At 42.0% G+C, this 23,408-nt stretch overlaps 1 protein-coding gene across 1 annotated transcript in view; it reads left to right on the top strand.

Moving 5' to 3' along the window:
* ETV5 (ETS variant transcription factor 5) overlaps positions 1 to 12,256 on the top strand; it is a 57,532-nt gene extending 45,276 nt beyond the window's left edge. Inside the window, exons 10-13 of the mRNA XM_054585078.1 lie at positions 1,847 to 1,915; positions 2,077 to 2,246; positions 6,486 to 6,587; positions 9,992 to 12,256. Of these exons, the coding sequence (XP_054441053.1) occupies positions 1,847 to 1,915; positions 2,077 to 2,246; positions 6,486 to 6,587; positions 9,992 to 10,213 (563 nt within the window). The 3' untranslated portion in view covers positions 10,214 to 12,256. The remainder of the gene's footprint in view (positions 1 to 1,846; positions 1,916 to 2,076; positions 2,247 to 6,485; positions 6,588 to 9,991) is intronic.
* The last annotated feature ends 11,152 nt before the right edge of the window (positions 12,257 to 23,408 follow it).

Below are 23,408 nucleotides of genomic sequence, written 5' to 3'. Positions count from 1 at the left end.
CACTTTGGTAGAAACATAAGTAGATCCATGGGACACAATAAATATCAACTCAATTAAATTCTCACAACCCTATAATGTAGGAATTATTATCTTCTCCAGTCTTCAGATGAGGAAACTGGAACACAGAGAAGTTAATTCATTTATTCAAGGTTACACTGCTAATCTAGGTCCGTCGGTCTGACTACATGATCCACACTTTTTTTTAGCCATTCTTTTTTTTAAATCCTCACCCAAGGATATGTTTATTGACTTCAGAGAGAGAAGAAGGGAAGGAGGGAGAGAGAAACGTCAATTGGTTGTCCCAAATGGAGATCGAACCTGCCCAAGTCATGGCCCACACTCTTTAATGTTTGATCCTACACTATGTCTCATTTTTTTCCCAGCTGTATTGTCTGTCTTCACCAGTTGGAATGCAAACTCCATGAGAGCAAGCCCTGAGTCCATATTTTTCTCATTGTCTACCCTCTTCTAGCACTGATCCTGGCAAAAATATTTATTGAATTAAATAATAAATGAAAATAAATATATATCCTTTAGGTAGTTAAACAAACAGAGAAATAATACTTGGAGTCAAGGAAGCAAAAATGAACGCTACAAACCTCAAAACAATCTCAGTTCCCTTTAAGTTGGGCAGTATTTTCCTCATCCCAAGCCTCTTAAAAATGGTGCTGGTCCTGCCAAGAACTTGATCTGGGCTGATCATGAAGAAAGAACAGCAGATTGTTTCTTGGCGCCTTTAACTGTGGACTTTTCAAGTTACAGCAAATCTCTCTCAAGATCTAATGATAGCCTTTCACTGCAGAGTGTCTTCCCCTGCCTGTCCCCGCTGCATACACCTGTCCTACACAACCAGATGAATGGATCAGAGAACTGAGCACAGGGAGCATCATTTGCCAGATAGGAGCTTCTGGTGCTTTCTCCTAAGAATGTGCTGCTAGGGGAGAGTGCGCTAGAGTGCTTACACCTGAAGCAGGGTAGACCACAGGGAAGGATGTGGTCCCATCAGGCCTGTCTGTTAACTGGCTTTGATTTGAACCACTGATCTTGTCAGGCCGCCTGGTGACATGGTGATCAGCACAGAATGCGTAGTTAGGGTTTGTGGACTGAGAATGTCAGGCCGTCCTTCCTTCTTCTTGACCTCTTCCACTTGTCACCTTAGCTTCCTTTCGTTTCTACTTACATGTGTTGTTGCACCAGTCAGTTCCCCTTTCTCAATCTCTGTTTTGTTATCTGTACCATGAATACGTTTTATTGCTAGAGAGTCTCTTCAGATTCCTTCCACTGTGTCTGGTAGTAAGAACCTGCCTTTAAAGTTACGGCTCATCGCAGACCTCCACAGGCCCAAGTCTTTACCCGTTTTGGCACCCTTATCTCTTCTCCAAGCTCTTTCATAATTGAATGAAGTATGTGGGCAGCCTGGCCAAGTTGTAAGAAAGGTTGAAAATGGCAAGACTATGCACAGATCAACGAAATCTGTGCAGCTAGGCCAACTGAAACAGATGAGATGTCTTTTCAGATATAAAGGTCTTAGTCACAGCAACACTGACCCATGCAGACATCATAAGCAAGATGTGAAGGAACTTACTGGTGACTCAGTGCTTCCCTGCAGTCTTAGTTCTAATAGCAGGAATCGATGCCACGCTGACTGAGGCTCAGGTGATTAGATGGGAATGCCAACGACTGAGTCCTTTTGAAGTCCCCCAAATTCATTCTGGCACAGATACTGCAGTAAAGAGGGCTTAAGACCCGAAATGATAGAATCCCACTTTAGTTTGTAAATCCAGAGTTTTAGTAGAACACAGAATTTGTTAAGCAACACGTTCTTTCTTTTTAAATTCTTCTTCAGGTTTTTCATATGAAAAAGATCCCCGGTTGTACTTTGATGACACTTGTGTTGTTCCTGAGAGACTGGAAGGTAAGTAGCCCTATCCAGTTTGTTGCTAAGCTGAAGGGTTAGAGATGTCAGAGCACCTCCGTCAGTCTTATTGACATCAAATTGGCATTAACTCTGTTTTGCCTGAATCACCTGAGAAACTTAAGACTAAAGTATTATGTATGTCTCTTCATCCCAATCAGGCAAAGTCAAACAAGAGCCCACCATGTATCGTGAGGGGCCCCCTTACCAGAGGCGAGGTTCCCTTCAGCTGTGGCAGTTTCTGGTTACCCTTCTTGATGACCCAGCCAATGCCCACTTCATTGCCTGGACAGGCCGAGGCATGGAATTCAAGCTGATAGAACCTGAGGAGGTGAGCACTGGATGCTGGACTTGCATGATTATTTTATTTGCTGATGATGATGAGGTTTGTTCTTGTTTAGTTCTCCATTGAGGCTTTTTACTGTGTTAATTATGCTCTTGCCATTCGGATTGTGGCCTGGTTAGTGGGCTTGGCAGTGCCCTTCCTATTAATAGGACAGTATACCGTCCATGCACAGGCAGAGTTCTTCACTGTACAACAGTATACACAAAAAGTAGCACTTCTGCAAAGTCTGGGGAGTGAGGCCATAAAGACATATCCAAATAGGGTCTGGTTTCCCTCTTGGAAAGTTTTTTCCAAGAGTTGTTTCAGTAATAAACTTGTTTTCGTGTTGCCCCTTATATGTCATAGCCTATATATGAGGCTACAGAACATTTGTATGAGACTCTGGTAATATATTACATGGTGAACTATCCCACTATGTATTTCAAATGCCTTTAACCTAAAGAAATAAAGAAGTAAAAATTATCAGAGATAGGTTAATCTTATGAGCTCAGATTTTTTTAAAGTGTATTATGTGACATCACAGTGATTGAGAGATAACACAAACCCTCATTATTTTCTTCATAGAAAAAGAAACATTGTTAACATTGTTACTGTCTGTTTGCCCAGAACTATTGACAAAAAGGCCTATGGACAGAACCAGTGCCATTTCTTCAATAGAGAAGGCACACATCGTAGAACCCCTTTCCTGAATATCACGTAACAAAATAAATTAAATTAGCTCTCAGTTCAACATACTCCGAAAGGGCTGATTTTTTAATTTCTATTTGATTTAGACTCTAGAGAGATTATAAATGAAGAATAGCCCTGAAAATCTGACATATGCTTCTTTTAGTAGCATGTACTTTGGTTTTATATATTAAACCAGCAGAGCAAATGGTATCTTTGGATTACATGTAATTGAAAATAGAAGATATTTGAGCAAGAACTGTAACTTTAAATGTCCCATTAATACCAAGGATCATGTAAGCACACTAAGGGGATAAGTTGGCATGAGGGTTAACAGCAGGAGGTAACAACCTAGCACTTGGTTTGGAAGAAGAAAATTGTCCGAAAGTTAAGAGGAAAATATGTGGAAAATATGTGGAGTTATAATAGGAGACATACATATGGTGTTCCTTATCTTGTATCGTTCATGAAACTGGAAATGTGTCAACATCCCATATTGTAAAGTTTCTGTTAAGACTCAACCTACCTTCAAAGCCAGAGTTTGGTGCTTTCTGAGCGTCTCTTTATGGCAAGGTCAGTGGAGGCGGAGCCACATCTTCAGCTTGCAGGCCTGCTGGAGAGCCATCGGCCCCACGGTCTCTCCCTCATTGCCGGCCTGGTTTATGTGAGGTTTTTGAAAAGCATGTCGCCTAGAACTCACGGAGGCTTTTTGAAAGTAAGGCTTTTTGAAAGTAAATCTGTCATGTGGGCTGCCCTTATTGATTTATCCCGTTTTACAAACAGGAGCTTTTATTACTTTATTGCTGTTGCCTGAGGCCTAAGCACAGGCTGTACAGCTGCAGGTAAACCTGGTTATGACCCTTTGTAAGGCTATTATTGAATCTTCTGCTCTCCTACCAGTGGTAAAGAAAATGATGAACAGATGGCAAAGGGCCCCTGCTTTTTTACTTAATAAAGAAATGAATATTAATCCAGAATGCTCATAAATGCCAAGTGTGCAAGTCACATGACAAGCCTGTGGTGGCCTTGAGCCTCCCTCAGCTGATTGGACCGCTTGGTTTCTTCAGGAAGTACTTCTTTCCACCCCACCTTGAAATCCCCACGCACTCCATGAACTGTGAATGTTCATTCTCCTCATCCAGGATGGTTCTGTTCCATCCATGCACTTAGCCTCGGGACATGCAGCATTTGTTGTCTTTTTCTTCCACTCGGTTCCTTGCGGGCCCTTGTCTTGGTAATGTCAGGAAGATACCAACTCCTCAAGTTCTAAGAAGTCGTCATTGCGGGGAGCTTGAAGGGTGCAGTGGAGGAGGAAGCTGTTTGGGACGTAATTGTAGGCAGCTGTGTGGCTGAGTAGTGCACTCTGGGTAATTATCCATAATATCCATTACACTGTGCATGGAAATTGTGGTTTTAGAACTGCGTTTTGGCAGGCTCCCTAATCAAATGTCTTTTGATAGTCATCCAGCTTAGCACCCTCTCAATTATGACTGACTCGGCTTTAATCTGGAGCCATTTTAACTGTGAATCTGCATTAATGAATATTTTGGGGGTAGGGTTGTTTGTTGAACATGTGGCCGATAACTGATGCCATGGGGAGGTGTAAAAGGATGGGCTGCAGAAAGAGCCGCTCCCTGTGCTGTGGCTGCTCTCTCTTGAGAAGAGAGGGAAAGATATGTGGATTTTTTTGTTTAACTCCTTCAGCCTCCATCCTCAAGAAACCTGCTATCAAAGTAACGATTGGGAAAGATGAAAGGCAGAAATAGTTGGTAACAAACCATTGCCTGCCCCTCTCACCCCAGAAATGAGGCAGCCCTCATTTCCAGCTGCTCTGCAGTTGTGCTGCATTATGCATTACTGTAGAAGGAGCAGCCCCAGTGAGGGCTACTGAATCATAGGGCCCTGGCCCACGAGGATGAGTCAGTAACTATGGCCACCACAGATGCTTTGAAGTCTGTGCATATACAAAACCTCTCCAGTAAGCTATTGCATAAGCAAGTGACAGCAATGAGAGGTTGTGGCCGAAGTGGAAGAATATTCAAGAATTGTTTTCCACCACTAAATATAGTAAAATGGCGAGGCTGGGTGTCTTTTAAGGGCCCTTGCCTCACTTGTAGCTGACAGTAGTTTAAGTCTAGTTTCATAGTGTCATTTCTTTTGAACAGAGTAGAAGGACACATAGTAGTTTAGCAGATTTCCCTTTATTACCATTATTTCCAAATGTAATTTTTGGGTAATTCTGCCCTTTTGGCTATTTCAAAGATGGAGTTGAATGGGAGTTTATGGAGAAAGGAGAAGACCCAGGGATATCGTATGTGCCATTGGGGCATGAAGTAAACAAATGGAAAGTTAACTTTCACACAGTGTCTTCCAAGGCAGAGTGGAATCATGGGCTATTAAATTATTCTAATGTAATTAGGATAGATGCATTCCTCCTTAGTTATCAGATCGTTTCTGGTATTTATTAAAGGTCATTTTAGAATCCTGAATTCAGATGTTGTTTTTATCGTGCCCAAATACTTAAAGCAAAATGCTGTTTTTATGATCTACTTTTCCACTTGCACTCTTCCTTCTTCCCTTTCCATAGTTAACATTTGGCTTTTAAAATATCAGAGGAATATAGTTGTTGTTGTTGTTGTTCTTAAGTTTCCAAAACTGACTTAAAATGTTCAAAACATGACCCCTGGTTTGCATACATTTAAAGACCTCAGAGGACTCACATTTCCAGGGTTTTTCCTTGACACAGTCATCTTATAGGTAGGATTTGGGTTGTTGAGGTACTTGAGAGCAGAAATTGCTTGGCTGTCCTGATAATTGGGAGAAATCTGCTAGGAAGTTTTCTGGCTATAAGGCTTCTTTACCCGAAGCTCCAATTACTTTTCCCCATCACTGCACCTCAGGTGGACTGGGTGGGTATAATGCGCTTCAGAACTCTTTGGGAAACACTGTTAATTTTTCATTAAGTGGATAATGGTGCTACATGTTTTAATGTCCATTCTGCAAGTCTGCTGGGAGCAGGGGATTGGATGGCAGCGGGCTAAAATGATCTGATTCCCCCTTATTCCATGAGCTGCAATAAGTAAACATCTCCCAGCCCCTCTCCAATCTTATTAGAATTGAACTTTTGCTCTGCCGGCCCATTAGCAACTCACTAGTGTGTTTCTAATATTTCAAGAATGACCATTCTAATTATTCCTTATTGACTGCTACAGAAACCATAGCACTTAATGGCAACATGTTAATGGTCTATGGGTATTGGTCAATAATTCATATGTGGAGAAACAGTAGAGAGCCTGCTTCCTCTGGGACATCAGCCAAGCCCTCTGTTATCTTACAGTACTAGGATTCTTCCACCTCTAGGTCTCACCTCTTAGCAGCTGTGACTGAATCATCACCTTTGTTAATGTTTAGTCTTAAGGGAATTAAATGCTTTTCCTTCCAGGTCAGGGAAATGGAACATTGACCAGGGCAGTCAGGTTGCAGAACTGGCTCTCCTGGGACTGGGAGAAAACTGCTAGGCCCAGAGAATGAGTTTCCATTGCTCTCCTGTCTCTTCAGGTTGCTCGGCGCTGGGGCATCCAGAAGAACCGGCCAGCCATGAACTACGACAAGCTCAGCCGTTCTCTACGCTATTACTATGAAAAGGGCATCATGCAGAAGGTAAGGTGAGCAGTTGCGAGACACATTTAGACCGCTCGGACCACTTTCAAAGAAAATGTCAAGGGCTTCTGTAATACGATTGTTTATAATGACTGACTAAAGAAAATGTTTAGTCTCATAAGTGATTCTGTGGTAGGAAGAAGTCTCGGAAAAGCAAACTTAAGACAAGAGTCAAATGAGATATAAAGAGTAACTTTAATGTTCTTCAATGCACGTGAAAACCAGAAGTTGTGGGTTGGAAAATTAGGCTCCTTTGCTTCACTTAAATTCCCTCTAAATATGAAAGTGTCCAGGCAATGGGGCCAACTATTATATCCATAAAGGAGCATGTATGGGAATCAACTTGAACACCTCTACTCTCAGAAGCGTTTCAATGAAGTCTTTACATCTAGACCACCAAATATGTTGGTTTAATATTCTCAAAAGTGTTAGAGGAGTAAGAAAATCTTATTTCTCTTTTAAAACCGATAGAAACTGGAACTCAAGTTAAAAACCCAAGGCTTGTACAATGACAACAGGATCACCTGGTCGCAGATTATAGAATAAAGGATGATGTGTACTTTGAGGAAAACAGTACAAAATCTTTATTTGAATAGAGATGAAGGACCACAATCTTAAAATTCTGTGAAGAGGCAAATGTGGGAATAGCAAATCTTTGACTGGCCTTTCTTAGCCACCTGATTCTACTCTGCACCCAGATTCTGGCATTTACACATTTAGACCGTCTACGTGGCGGTCGCTGCCAAGATGTACTTGGCAGAAGCATATGATTATTGCTTCTGAGAACTTGTCTACACTAAAGCCACGTTGACCTTTTTCATAGGTAGGTGGTAATGTGACCCCATATTCCTCTTAGCACCTTAAAAAATAAACAGCTTTTCATGGATGGTCTTCTGGATAAAATCCAGACTTTTAAGTGCTTTATATAGGCTCTAAGGCTGTTTCCAGTCTGGGCACCGTTTAACTCCCGTTTCCTCACTCACACTTGACTGCTTTCACTAGCATAACTGTCTTTCTCTGAATTACTGTAGTATTTATTTACCAAGGAATACATATCACATTCATGGGAGTTATTGCGTACTATAAAATTAAAAAAAAACACACACCTATTATACTACCATCCTACTTAAGAACTAGAACATTTCTAATGTCTTCATCGCCCGGCCAGCTTCTGCTTGCTTTCCGTTTGGGAAGCCACCTTTCACTCCGGGAGTCTGAGTCCTCGGGCCGCATTACATGCCCCGCTTCTGCTCCCATCAGCGCCTGCGCCCACCTCTATCACTGCCCTGCTCTCTGTGTTGTAAATTCCTCTGTCACTTGTTGCGTCTTGCACAGGAGAGTGTAAATGCCTTTGGGCCGAATTAGGGGGTTTAACTTCAGTGCTTGGCATAGAGTTAATAGATACCATAGGATGGGAGGTCACCCTTTTCCCTATATCCCCCTTGTTTTAAAGGAACGACTTAATGGTTTTTAGTATATTCATAGAGTTGTGTAGCCATCACCACAATCAATTTTAGAACATTTTATCACCCCATTAGTAGTCACTTCCCATTTTCCCTAACCGCCTCCCACCACCGACACATACCCCTTTTAGTGTTAATATTATCAGGTAGAATCCTAAATTCGGAGAGGGGGGCCATTATTTGTTTACTTTTCTCAACTCCAGCTCCAATCTGAGGGAATGTGACCAGGACACAATAACTTGAACTCACAGCAATGAGTTGTCCCTATGGCTAGTTCCTAGGTTTTCTAAGGAACCGGAAGAGAACTTTATTTCTGAGATTAAAGCAAGCAGAGTACAGGAAGGGACTGGAATAAGGCTTGGGTGGGTTCAGATCCTCCTACTCCCATTCATTAGTTGTATGCTTTGAGGAAAGTCACTTCACTGCCCGAAGCCTCTGTGTCCAATGCAAATGTACATAATAATCTCTGCTTTAATATCACAATCTAATATATTCCAGGAAAAAATAATGTGCTATCCAATGTAAGGGATTATTGTTATATTATATATCTATGACCTGGGAGTACTAAATAAAAAGTGAATGGCAGCATGCCGATGTGGGGAGGGACTTAGACAAGCTATGGCCCCATGCCCTCTGTTTTTGAAAGGGAAAATTGAGGTTTACAGATGTTAAAGACTCGTCAATGACCAATCTGAGCTGGAAGCCGTCCACTTCTGCTTTCTGATCTATTCATATTTCCACTGTGCTGTCCTGTCTCTCTCTTCCACCTGTGAACTGACTCTTGAAGTGAGGAACCAGAGATTTAATGTAAAACTGTGGCTTAGAAAAACTCCGTAGGGATGGTTGATTATATGTGTCTGCCACCCTTAAGACTTGCTTGGTGAAAATGCTAATCATCCAGTGCCCTACACACAGCCCAGGTTTGTAGTGTGTAAGTTTTAAAGAACACTGGTGCAGACCCCCTTCTTCTGGTGACTGCACATAGAGTGTCCCCACAAAGTCAGCTCTAAGACCTATTAGTGTAATTGTACCATTACCTCCACAACCTGCCGCTGTAACAACAGACTACTTAAACCCACGATTTGGAAGCAAAGCCATATTTCCACACTCAAAGATTTTAGAATAACAACAGAATGACTGAAGCACAGAATAAACTCAACATTTTGAATTGTTGAGTCTGAAATGTTTATCGGTGATTTTAGCCCCTTGCCCTTGCTGCTCTGCATTACCTGAGCAAAGCTGATGGCCAGGTTTGGTTTTCAGTGGCAGGTGTCCTCTTCTACTCATGCTAACCAGCCAGCAGAGAATGGGTTCCCCGTGACCTAGGTTGCTCATCAATACATCAGGAGGCCTTTTGGTGCTAATAATATTCTCATGCATAAAATCTATATAAGGGAAGCTCTCAGTCCCTCCGTGTAACAGAACCATGGAATGAGTGATTTAAAACTGCAGGTAAGCCAAGAGGTAATTCTCTTTGGCTTTGGAACAAACTTAAACTTTCCACATAGACGCTCTGGTCAAATTCCTAGCCCTGCAAAATAACAAAGCTTACTGCGGAGACTGTGAGCTGCGGAGGTGACTGAAATCTTGGTCTGGCTTCCGCATCACACCTTCCAAGCACCAGCTGAAGCGTATCCATTCTTTCTAAGCTGTGACTGTAAGACAGTGAGGATTTTCTTCTAAAAGAGCCTGTCTAGTATGAATTTGAAATTCAAATATCTCAACGGCTGAGCTATGGTGTCAACACAACACTTGCCAGGTAACAGGTCCCCAAGATTTATCAAAATAAATCTGAATGGTTTGGATAATCAGTTACTGATGAGCCTCCTTTGGTCCGTGGCTTCCTGAGAGCTTGGTGACTTACACATACCTCATCATTCTTCCCTTGGTCCCCACCATGCCCCACCAGCTGGGCCTTAGTAGATGTGTTTTCTCTCTCAGGTGGCCGGGGAGCGATATGTCTACAAATTTGTTTGCGACCCGGATGCACTTTTCTCCATGGCCTTCCCTGACAACCAGCGTCCGTTCCTGAAAGCAGAGTCCGAGTGCCACCTCAGCGAGGAGGATACCCTGCCACTGACCCACTTTGAAGACAGCCCTGCTTACCTCCTGGACATGGATCGCTGCAGCAGCCTACCCTATGCTGAAGGCTTTGCTTACTAAGTTTCTGAGTGGCTGAGCGGCCAAACCTTAGAGCTAGCAGTTCCCATTCAGGCAAATGAGGGCAGTGGTTTTGTTTGTGTTTTTGGCTGTTTCTAAAGCTTGCCCTTTGAGTATTATCTGGAGAACTCAAGCTGTCTCTGGATTGGCACCCTTAAAGACAGATACCTTGGCTGGGGAGTGGGAACAGGGAGGGGCAGAAAAACCACCAAAAGGCTGGTGCCTCAGCTCTGATCCTGACAAGGTTTCTGGGAAGAGACTGCAGTGGACCCCTCTTCCCGTGGACTATTTATGCAAAGCAATACCTTGTTCAGGTTAGTACCCATAAACCGGGACCGAGTGTGCGACAATCTGCATTGATCACGGACTACAAAATGCCTTTACATAGAAGGGCTCTGATTTGCACAATTTATTGGAAAAGAAATCACCAACCCATAGGTCGGTTAGGTAGGCTAAGTTGGGAAGGCTCAAACCATGAAGGGTTAAAAATATATCTTCAGAGAGATTGTTTAGCTCAAACTGAAATGTTTCCCCTTGGTCTAGAAAGAAGGGGGAGAGTCAGAACAGCTGTTACCCACTCCATGGTTCTCAAATAATAAACCATTGCTACCCCTGGGAGCCTTCTGGCCATGTGTCACCAAGTAGAACAAGCCCCCTTTTTCTTCCCAGTCACATGGCTGTGTGTGGATGGCTTTAATTTTAGGAGAAGGCTGATTAACACTTTTGACAGTATTTTGTTTTGCTTTGATTTGGGGGACTGTTTTGTTTTGGTGGTTGTTTTGGAAAAACAGTTTATAAACTGATTTTTGTAGTTTTGGTATTTAAAGCGAAAAACAATAAACCTTTTGGTAACTGCACTGCATCCCTTAGACGGGGTGGTGCCGACTTATGAAGACGCTGCAGCTTGAAAGGGGCTTTGTGGCGCTTCCCCTTGGCCGTGTACAAGCCCATTTTATTGCCTGCTTTGTGCTTTCTGCACCAGACAGCCTGACAGAACATTTGCACCTGAGTTGTACATTTTCAAGGTGTGTGGGGCAGCCTGGACACACTGCTTAGATTCTATGTGTATAGTTCCCCATGGTCTCTAATACGCCCTCCCTGGAAAGCAAATGTACATAATACATGTCATGTCCATTTGAAACCTGGTCACCTGGTGGAAACCCTGGGGATTCTTCCCTGGTTATGACTGATGACAATTTCCATTCATCGGTTCGTTTTCTTTTTCTTTTTCTTTAAGTCTTGGACTTGAAACCCTGAATATGATTCAGTAGGGTTTGAGACTTCTGTGTGACACTGACAGGTAAAACGATGCTAGCATTTTAGTTTCCTGCCACCTTAAAAAAAAAAAAAAAAACAACAGAAAAAGCTTATCTAATTGCTGTATTATATTGAAGAAGTTTTAAACAACCCAGCTAAAGCTATGTGAGAGTTGAGCTCCAAGTAGAGGAAAAGTTCCATGTAAAGTGACAGTACCTTGCTGCCTGATCTGTTGATAGCGTCCCCTGCTCCCTGTGACACCCGGCACATTGAGAATGGCTGTGCTGCTCTTCACACGTGAAGGACATTGCTGGCTCGGCGAGGGTACGACATGTGCTTTGAATTGTTTTTCTATCGATGGAGCATCTCATAGTTTCAAATGGTCCCCCTTCTGACCAGCAGCACATTTGTGAAGAGGTTCCCTGGGATAAGGGGTGTATTTTATAGCTACGGAAACATAAGATTTTCCTCTGTTGGACGCTAATTGGCCCACAAAGGTGTTGACCTGTAGCTTGGGCCGTAATTAGCATTGTAGTCTAATCAAAGGACTCTTTTCAAACCATATTTATAGCTTTCTAACCTACATATAGTCTATACATAGATGCATATTTTATCCCCAGCTGGCTAGAGATTTATTTGTTGTAAATGCTGTATAGGATTTGTTTTTCCTTTCTTTACTTACCCTGGTTTGGGTTTTTGAGTTTGTTGTGTTTTTTTTAATGGATTTATGCTATCTGACCAAGAATGAAAATAATCCTTGTAGCCTGAGATTCCCCCCCCCCCCCCCCCCCCCCCCCCGTAACTACCTGGCCTGTGTTGTCATGGGACACAGGACGGAGGCGTCACCGCCGCATTCCCATTGGACTCATGCACCTCCTGGATGGTTTTATTTTTTCGTGTGTTTGTTTTGTTTTGCTTCTTTTCCAGAGTGTGGAAAGTCTACAGTGCAGAAAGGCTTTAACCTGCCAGTTGATCTGAAATCCTTCACCCTGCGCAGGGCCGTATGCATCCTGCCAAGCTGCGTTATATTCTGTACTGTGTACAATAAAGAAGTTTGCTTTCAGTTTACCAAGTGCCCGAAACCGGCCTCTTTCTTGCCCTCGGGAGTCTGATTTTAAAGCAACCGCAAGCCACCCGGCTTTCCCTCTCTTTTTTTCTTTTCTCACTGTTGAGCCTCACCGAGGACTGTGGAGTTGAGAGTAGTTTGGGAGCTGTTACCTAGAAATGGAGAGCACAGCGGCTCTTCGGGCTCTCCTCTTAAACTCTGGCTGAAAATGGGATCCGAAGGATTGGAGGTAGAGAGGTCCTCTTCCCAGCCAGTGGTGAGCTGAAACCATTCCATCCCCTGTGCCCACCTACTTGCCAACACTTAAGTATTTTTTGAAGCATAATGCGTGTTTGGGCTCTGGGTTGTGTGAAAAGGTTATTGACTGGGCTAGGACTTGGAGTACCACAGTGATTCTAGCTCAGCCTCTTATATGGATACTTTGTAAACCAGTAAGAACTTAAGTAAAAATGTTACCCATAGTTGGTCCCTTGAGAAGAGCAGCAAAGTAGGAAGATCTTGCCTGTTTTGCTTTTTCTAACCATGAAGTGGTAAAAATCTTGCGCATTTGTCTCTTTCTCATGGGTGCACTTGGGGAAAAGTCAGGGCGAAAATAAAGTGTGTAGGGTTGTGTGCAGTATTAGGCCTTTTAGTGTTCTTATTTCATCCTTCTGCACCTTACCGTGGGCTTTTCAGGACTCCTATTTCAGTAGAGAAATAAGTAGAGCCTTCTTAAAAGCCCGTAACAGAAGGCTTTCTGTAAGTTTATCTACTATCTCTCTTTGACCATTTTACAAGCCCTTAAGTGTAAAAACATCTGAGACCGAATCGGTGCACAGCCGTTTGAATGGGAGCTTGTTAGGAATGAATGTCTGCCACACAAACCCATTAGCTGGGACAGATTAAGATGCTTGGGGAGAAGGCAGGGGAGCCCAGGACAAAGCGATCTCTGCCTCTCAGCTTCACCACGATAAGGCTTTGACAATCAGCGCCCCATTATTCACAGGCTCATTATCCAGCCTGGGCCCAGACCCAGATCGTTAACCCAACGCGGGAGGTCACCAAACACTGGGCCGCCCTTCTAGTGCCGGGCACTAGGATAAGGAAGCCCAGAAAATGTGAAGTTTACTCTTCATCGAGGTCCCTTTTCACGCGCCAAGCCAGGGAAACAATGCTTATTCAGTTGTTCAATGACAAAGAGGTAGTGTGAGGGCAAAAGAATGTGCTTTTGAGAGCCAGAGTATGTGCAGAATCTAAATTCTCATGCAGCTGGGACAAATGTAAACAAATGTGGAAGAAAAACACTCATGTTTCCAGTTGGTGGAAACCTCGGACAGACAGTTTGTTGCCCACTGGTATAGGTGACTGGAGCTTGGTGTGTGGCCTCTGGAAAACAAAAGGGGAAAAAAATCAGTTCTCACATACACGACGTATGCACTGATTTTATTCAGTGTGAGTATATTGTACTCAAAATAGGGGTAGGGGTGAGAGTGCCACACACATAAGCCACTGAGGCCTTTTGATCTGAGCAAATAACACTAGTGCCCCATTCGGAAGAGGCCTCTTGCACAACCAACCTTGCCTTAGCTCCTCCGGTTTAAGAGCTGGCTCTACACTCGGGCCTGGGTTTGTTGGTCTTGGCAGAGAACCTCACACAGCTAACCTTTGGATAGCACTTTACAGTTTACAGAGTACTTTTTCATTCCCATTATCTTTTGGCAGGCTTTTTAAAATGGTAACACTTTGTTGAAATCGAATATGAAAATACTCAGGGCTGTTAGCCTCCAAAATTACTTTCTTGGAGTGTTCGTAGCAGCTACTCTGGAAAGAGGACTAGACACTGGGAGGAGGGGCGTGGGTTCTGGGCCCAGCCCTGAGACTGACTGGGTTAACTAATGCCCTCAGAGGGCCATCCGGATCTGAGCTCCCGAGTGGAAAAGGGATTGTAGGGGAGCAAGACCAAGCAGCAGGCTGTAGGCAGTAATCCAGGTAAAGTGATAAAGTGGTTTGGTCCAGGACAAAAGGAGGTCATAATCTGGATATCTCTTCATGGGGGAGCCAATAGGTTTTCCATGTGTGGAGACAAAAGAAGCCAGTTGTGGCTCTAAGGTTTTTCACCTGAGCACAAGCAAGTGTTGAAATTGCCATTTACAGAGAAGAAAGACTGAGAAGGGAAAATGGGGGTGGGGGGGAAGAACATACATTCTGTTTGGGACATACTAACTTTCAGATGCCTATTGTAAATCCAAGTGGGAATGTCGATTTGGATATGCAAGCCTGAGTTCAGAGATAGCCTGAGGAGAGATCCAGGCTAGAAACAAATTAAGAGTCATCAATGTGTAAAAGACTATTTAAAGCTGAGACTGGATGAGATCACTAAGGGAATAATTATAAATTAAATTTAAAAAAAGTTTCCAGGCCTGAGCCCTGAAATAGGATAGAAGAACCACCGGAGGAGACTGGAAAAGAGTGGCTAATGAAGTAGGAATAACCAGGAGGCTATTCGCAGAAGAAGGGAGAGACCAACTATGACAGATGCTTCTGCTGAGTCGAGCAGGGGGAGGACTGGGGCTGAATTAGCAACATGGAGGTTGTGGATTACTTGCACAAGCCATTTCCATAGAGGGGGCAAGAGAACAGACAGAACTGATCAATCTACTGGAATCCAAAGGAGGTTTGAGTTTATTCTCATTGGGGGCAGGAGCCTTCTCTAAGGCTCTGTGGTTCCAAAATGGTGAGTTTGAGTTCAGCCCAGCCTCTCCTGCAAGCTCTTCCATTCTCACACTCTCAAAACCTGAAGGAGGCCCAGGAATACCCCCCTGCCAGGATCCTGCCCAGAAGGCACAGGGCGCATCGTTCGAGGATAAATGAGCGATGAAGTTACTCTTATTACCACTTTAACCATTGCTATGGGACTCTAGTCTTGTTTTTATGCTCAAAAAATTTTTTTTGAAGTGTTAAGTGTTTTCTAAATAACTTTTTCCCCATGTTACACAATTAGCATATGTTCTTTGTAGAAAAACAAAACAAAACAGAAAAGAAACCATAGCCCAAATTTAAAACTCTTCTGAAAACTCAACCTAGAGACCACAGTTAACACTTTACTGCACATCTTTCCAAATGGCTTTCTTTTCTATACTGTTTTTTAAATTTAAAAATGTGGTCATGTTTTTATCATACTTAGTTTAGCAATGTACTTTTTAAACAATGTATTGGAACCTCTTTCCATATGAAGAAGTATTCTCTTACAACACCTAACTGCACACTCTTCCAAAGTACATATATAATATAAGATATTTAAGGCACCCCCAATATATATCCAAAGCCAAGCCAAGTGACCTCCATCCCCCCAAATCAAAGAAACCAAAAAATAATAGTTTGAGACTTTTCTAACACCCCCAATGAGCACCCAACTCATTGATTTTACCTCCTAAATATCTCTCATATCCATCTCCCCCATCAGCACCGCAACCGACACCGCAACCGACCCACCACCACCTCCCACCTGGGCTATTGTGATCAGCCGGGCGGGCCCCACCACACCCACTCCAACCCCTCTCTGTATTGGAGACAGAGTGACTTTTTTTAAGCCCAAGTCATTCCCCCACTTGAGACTTCTCAATAATACCCACTGGAATACCTAAGATTAAAAGAAACTAACAATACCAAATGTTGGCAAAGGTGAAATGCTGGGGGAGTCTAAAATCGTACAACCACTTTGGAAAACTGTTTGGCAGTTTCTTATTAAGATAAACCTACAGCTATGCAATGACCCAGCAATTCCAATCTTAAGTGTTTACCTGAGAGTGGTATAAGCATGTGTTCACAAAAATACCTCTGCAAGAGCACTTATAAAAGCTCTATTCACAATTGCCACCACAAGCAACCCAAATGTCCATCAACAAAAGATCAAATAAACGAATTGTGGTGTCCACATAAGAGAGTACTATTCAGCAACAAAAAAGGAACAAATCGGTGCGATAAAATCAGAAAGCAGTAAGAGGGACGAGGGGGGTAGGACCTGGTTAGAAAACGGAAGAGGGAAGTTCAGGAATGATAGAAACATTCTACATTTTGCTTTGGGTGATTGTTACATGTATGTTTGTCAACATCTGTCGAACTAAACCCCTGAAATCTGTGTATTTTATTTTATGTTAATTATTTCTCCAAATAATATTTATAGTCATGTCTTGGGATAATACCAAAATCCTTCCTTCGGCCTTACAGGGTGAGTCCTTGCCTATCTCTTCAGCTTCATCTCTCCCCATTCTCTCCTTTTCGAACATAGGCGAGTATGTTCCGGCACCCCGCCTTCTCCTGGTGTCTCAACTGTACCTTGCCCCCTCCTGCTCCAGCCTCCACACAAACTGCTCCCTAGACCTGGACTGCAACACGGCCTCCTCGGAGGCCATGCCTAACTCCAGCCGGCTCGGCCCCACCCATCCTGTCAACCTGAATTCTAAGCCCCAAGGAAGACAATCAACTACTCTTGCAAATAAGTGAATTTCAATTTCCTGGCCTTCCTACATATGATCTTGTCTCCCATTGTATGAGTGCTCTTTTTCAGCACTCACTATCTTTTTTTTTTTTCATAGCACTTCTCACAATTTGTGATTATTCACTTATTTGCAAAGTTAGTTGATGGTCTTCTCCAATAGACTATAAATTCCACGAAACCAGGACCCTATCTCTTTTGCCAACTTCTTTATCTCCAATACCAAGTAGGTAATTAAGAAATATCTATTGGATGAATAAACATAGTAATGAGCATCTTTATTTATTTATGACTGTCAGGATAAATTTCCAGAAGATAGATTGTTTAGGCAAAGGGTAGGCATATTTTAAGGCCATTTATATGAACTGCAAAAGGCCCACCCAAAAGACTATTAATTTGTACCTGCATCCGTGGAATAGTACCCGGTTCCCACACCTCTGTCTAGACTGGGCATTATTTATATTTACACATCTCTTTGCCATTCCATCCTTCTTTACTTTGTTTATTCAAATGTTATATAATGAGCACCTATTAATACCATGTACCAAACCAGATGTTGAGAATTCAATAATTGTGAATTAAATTATTTTGTTTTTTCACAATCTCTTTTTTAACAGACTTTTATGCCACTCCTTTTTTTTACTGTGTTTTTATCGTTGGCACTGTTACAGAGGGCCCCATTTTCCCCCTTGGCCGGCCTCCACCCCTGCAGCCCCTGCCCCCCTAGGTCTCTCCTTTTTATCCTTGAATTGACATTTCCATGGGTACCCCAAAAAGAATTTTATCCAAATACAATATATTTTTGTTCTTGGACGTCTTTATCCTGGTCTTTATTTTACCCTAACATACTTATATACAACAAGTTACTTCAATAATTTCTTTTGATGATAAGGCTTTACAAGTTAAAAATTATTCTGTAGTGAGTGACTATTACAATTATTAGTTCATAATTAAGCAAAACAGCATCAATATATAACCAAATCTGATATGTAATTATTAAACATAAATAGTAAAAATTTGACAGAAATGAATCTCTCAGTGATCTTAATGGGATGGGAGTGTTATTGGGTTTTTCTCTAAGTTCACTATAAGAACAAGATAGAGCTTAGCATCACCTCTGTTCCCAATTTCAGATTTAAGCAAGGGCTAAGATATACCGTTTGACAGAATGCTAGCTGTTGACCAAATCCATTTTATTTTTCTCCCTTGGTCATAAGATTGTAGCCAGATGTGTGACTGCACACATCCCTTGCAGTAAAACTGTGCTGGTTATCAATATATTACTGCCTCTCTGCTCAAATTCGCCCTTTTTGTTTGCTCTGCGAAACAGATCTGGGCCCTTTAAATGTTTTTCCTTTGCTAGTTGGCACTGAAGCTTTGTCAGTAGAGGGAAAGACTTTGAAGGAGAAAAGGGTTTTACTTCCTCGTTCCTGAGTGCAGGTTCCTGAAATGACCACAGCTTCTCCCGCGTCAAGCACTGCAATGCCCAGCAGCCAGCAGCGTCCCTTGGCATTCTATGCTCCCAGACAATTTTGAAGGAAAGTGCCTTGAGCAGCATTTTTCTGTCCTTCAGTGAGCCATAGCCATGCCCTCTAGTACAGTAAAGGATTAACTTACTGTACTTACATTCTCCTACTCCTGCACATTCCAAAAAAAAAAAAAAAGAGGAGGAAAAAAAAAGACCTTTGCCTGATTCCTGAGAGAAAACTTTTAAGCCCTTGGAACATCCTGCCTGAGAAGTGTCTTTGTTTACCTAGGGTCTTGGGCCTATGCTATGTTAGTCTATGCTAACAACCTGATTTATAGTAGGGGGCCTTGGGCCACATGGTGTCAACTGACCTCTGGAGGGGCTGGAGACTAAGTGACTAAGGTCAGCCATGTGGTAGTAAGCCATGCCTACAGGCCCAGCCCTCAGCAGGAACTCTGGACATCAAGGCTCGGGTGAGCTTCCCGAGTTGGCAACACTTCATGAAAGTTTTCACACATCATTGCTGGAAAATTAAATGCTGCCATATGACTCCACTGCAAGAGGGCAACCGGACGCTTGCGGCTGGACTCTGGCCTGTGTGCCTTTTTGCTTTGCTGATCTTACTCTGTGTCCTTTCACTATAATACACCGTAACCCTGTGTATAACAGCTTTTCTGAGTTCGGTGTATCCTCACAAATCATCGAATCTGTGGGTGATCTTGGGAACCCTCAAACACATCTCCCCATAAAGTTTGAATCTCAGCCCTGAGGGGAGAAGAGAAAGTGGAGACTCTTCCTTAGGGACCTTATTCCAGCCCTAAGGGCAATAATATCCGTTTTCTACATCTGCTATTTCTTTATTTCGGAAGGGCTGACTCCTGGTTACACCAATCTCCTGTTACAGATAGTAATTCTTCAAACTTTCCCTACTCAAATTACTTCGTGAATTTTTCTCCCTATTGAACCCAGATAGATACAGTGGTCATGTTATTTAGTTCCCTCTAAACAGAAATAATGTACGCTTTTTCTGGGCTAGAGCTTTTAAGGAAGCAGGTGTACCACCTCCCTGCAGTCTTCCAATGGGATGTAGATGATGACAAGACCCTGAGGGTGGTGGAGTCACAAACCTGGGTCTCTGATTCACAACCTGCTAGGGAGCATCTGCCAACTGGGAAATAAACTGTGATTAGGTTTAAACCATGTTTGAGTCTGTAACAGCAATTTAACTTCCCCTAACTAAGATATCTTGTTCACTTAAACAAGTACTTAGGACTGGAAGGAGTGGTGTGTATGTGTTTCCAGATACAAAAGCCACTCCATTCTTGGAAGTCCTTCCAAGTTAAGTACCAAAAATCACATACTGATCTTTCATCAGATATTATTTTAAGTGATCTATTCATTGACAACTCTATTAGGTCCCCCTTCAATTGTGTGTGTGTGTGTGTGTGTATTTAACTTACAAAAACAGAAGTTACCAGATTAGAATCTAATAATTTTAGAATCTAATAATTTTCTCAATTTCTGAGTGTACTAAAAAGACTGTAACAAGTCTTAGCTACCAAATGACTCTATGCCAGTGGCTCTCGAAGTGTGGATTCCAGGCAAGCTGCAGCAGTAACATCCAGCAACATGTAAGAAATGAAAAATCTCAGGCCCTACTCGGACCTACGGAATCAGGAACTCTGGGGATAGAACCAGCAATCTGTGTTTTCTGAACACACTCGGTGATTCTGACGCACGCTCAAGGTTGAGAGTCACTGCTGTGCACTACGCCTGTAATTCTTTCACTTGGAGTTGTATTAGTCTGATAGTTTCCAAAAGGGTTAACATGAGTACGTACATCCCATCATCTTTGCCGTATTCTTTTAGTTAAAAGTAACCCCTAGAGTCTCCCCACTCTCAGGGTGAGGGGACGACACAAAGGCAAGGATACCGGGAGGCGGGGTCATCGGGACCACCTTAGACTCTATCTGCCACATCACTAAGTAATTTGTTTAGATGCCTTTGTTTTATCGCATGTTTTAACTCTATTTTATCAAAACTTCAGAGGTTCCATTTAGAGCATTCAATAATAAACATTCTGAAAATGTTTTCTAGGACGTTTTTGGCAAAGCTGGGCCTCATGTTCAAACCAATTGGCCAAAACAACTAACTTACTTTATGTTAGAAAGAGTCCGATGTTATTTTTCAATTCAAATAAATATTTTAGTATAAAGAATAATACAAAGAAACCTGAAATAATGTATTTGCAGCATACTATGTAGGAAAGATTACTAAAAGCAGTCAGGCCAAGATCCAACTGATGCAGATCTAAGACAATTCATCACATTCTAGTTACCAAAACAAGATGATAGTGGTAGCCTTCATTATTTTATAATTACCTAATGTGATGTGTGGCTAAAGTTACCAATTATTATTAATGTGATGAGGTACTGCTTCAGTAAATGTGTGTCCATGTGGGCAGTGAACTCCAGTGAACAGCTTTTGGGGATAATGCATTTAAAAGGCCAAAATAGCTCCATTAATTTCATTAGACATTATGATTAAATTTCCCATGTATTTAATGAAAAAGAAAGGTATATACTGCTAAAACTAATTGGTCCAGCAGCTAGCATATAATTTTATTTTTTGTTAATAGGAACTGGAAAATCTTATTATAAGTTGAAATAAGATGAGTATTGACTATAATTGTAATGCACATTTCATAATATGATTTGACAGAATAGGTTTGAACTATTTTATTGAACGATGCGCAACAAATTCAAAAGCACATGAGATTTTTTTGTAGTGTGTATTTTGTGTGCTTGTATGAAGGATAGTTTGTTTACAGATTTTTGTTTGAATTTTAAATTTATAAAAGGTTAAAAGAATAATATATTGAACACATGTAAACATTTCACTTAAATTCATCTATCCTCCTATCTACGTATATACTTTTTAATGAAAAGTATAAAAAATGCAGCTCCTAAGTGCAAAGACATTTCTCCAAGGCTATTGTCTAGTAGAATGTCTCAGAAGTTGAATTTATCTGATATTTTCCCATGATTGGATTCAGATTAAACATTTTTGGCAAGAATACAACTTAAAAGTTACTGTGTACCTCCTAGTTCATCACTTCAAGAGGAACCTAACATCAGTTTGCCCCAGTACTGCTGATGCTGAGTTTGATCGCTCCGTTAAGGTGGTGATGCTAGTTCTTTCTATTACAGAAGTACTTTTCCCCTCATGTCATTAAGAAGTAACCTGTTCCCCAACTAAATTTCACCCAGTTGTTATCACTCTCTGATGATCTTTCCTGAATAAGTAAATATACACATTGGCGGTTACCCAATGCTGATTTTTTGGTACGTCTTCAAAGGTGAATCAATCCAGAAAACTGTACAGATACAGTTAGGATCAACACCCTTCATCTGCATTGCTTCAGTTGTTAGGGAGGCCACTCTCTTCAGTGAGTGACAGCTCCTGGGGAGGAGTGATGAGAATAGATGAAAAGAATTCCTTCCTTCTCAGGTCAGATTCCCCAGAAGCAGAGCCTGCGATTGGGGTTCTGCTCAAGTGATTTCTCGGAAAATATTCTCAGGAGAGGGGAAATAAAGGTAGCAAGAAAGCGCAAGAAGGAAAAGCTAAGCAAGAAGACTGTAGAACACAGTCCCACTTTGAGAAAAGAAGATTGGCCTTTTTTATCCCATGCCACCCAGTCACTGGCAGAGTCTGGAGTGGTTGGGGTCATGGCCTCCCTTGCAGGGAGGGTCTGGTGCGGGCAGCAGCAACTCCCTGACGGAGGCAGCCGCTAAGAACTGTTATCAGCCAACACTCACAGCAAACAGTCAAATTCAAAATATTTTTAAACATTGAACTAACTGAACAAAAGACATCTGAAAAGCAAGTTTCTCTCATTTATGACCCTTGGAATAGATAAATAGGTCAATGGAAAAGATTAAAAGAATGAGTTTATATGAGAATTTTCCATATAATAAAAATATTTCAAGTCAGTGGATTTCTTTTCAGTTAGGGGTCTTTTGATAGAAGCTAAAAAACCCAAGTATATGTGGGTGTGTGTGTGAGAGAGAGAGAGAGAGAGAGAGTGTGTGTGTGTGTGTGTGTGTGTTACAGGGCATATGTGTGTATGCATATATAGATACACACATACTCATGCATACCTACAGGGGTGGGCAAAAGTAGGTTTACAGTTGTGTGTATGGAAAAAGACATGTAGGTTATGATCATTACAAGAGCTTTATTAACTCAAAAGAATGTCACGATGACACAATGCACTTAGATACAATCTTGTTAAATGTTCAGGTTGCCACCTTCATTATTTACACATTCTTATAGTCTACTTGCTATACTCAAGTACACTTTGTGCTATACTCAAGTACACAAAGTTCTTTATAAACCTGTTTTTGCTCATACCTGTGTAAACACACACACACACACACACACACACACACACACACAGACTCACATCACTGAAAACAGGAGTAAGATACAGTTGGATCCAAAGACTCAGATGATTTCATTGATACGTTAGTGTCTTTCCATCACACAAGACTTTCCTTATCATTGTATTTGTTTCATTCTTGAGCTACACGTGGTGGTGGTGGTCTCTGGGAGCCGAAGCTTACACTCTTCTAACTTCAAGCCCAATAGAAAAAAAAACTATCTTCTGTGAAATAATAGCAATAAAAGTCTTAGAGCTGAGTCTTCTTGACTCTGATTGCCTTAGCTTCCGTCATGCCCCATCCCTGAACCAACGGCTATAGCCAGGGAGATGATACTAAAGTTTATTTATACACCCAACCCTGGAGCAGGAGCGAGTAGTGTCAGTTCCAAAAAAAACACATATGGACAGAAGGGTGGCTACCCAAGGAAAATAGAGGGACTGTTATTAAGAGAAGAGGCAAAGGATTCTGGGCAGGAGGCAAAAACAACA

The sequence above is a fragment of the Pteronotus mesoamericanus genome, unplaced genomic scaffold (genome assembly GCF_021234165.1).
Source record: "Pteronotus mesoamericanus isolate MK-2021 breed Mesoamerican mustached bat unplaced genomic scaffold, CSHL_Meso_final contig_82, whole genome shotgun sequence".
Classification (NCBI taxonomy): domain Eukaryota; kingdom Metazoa; phylum Chordata; class Mammalia; order Chiroptera; family Mormoopidae; genus Pteronotus; species Pteronotus mesoamericanus.
This window is presented reverse-complemented; position numbering and strand designations above follow the sequence as displayed.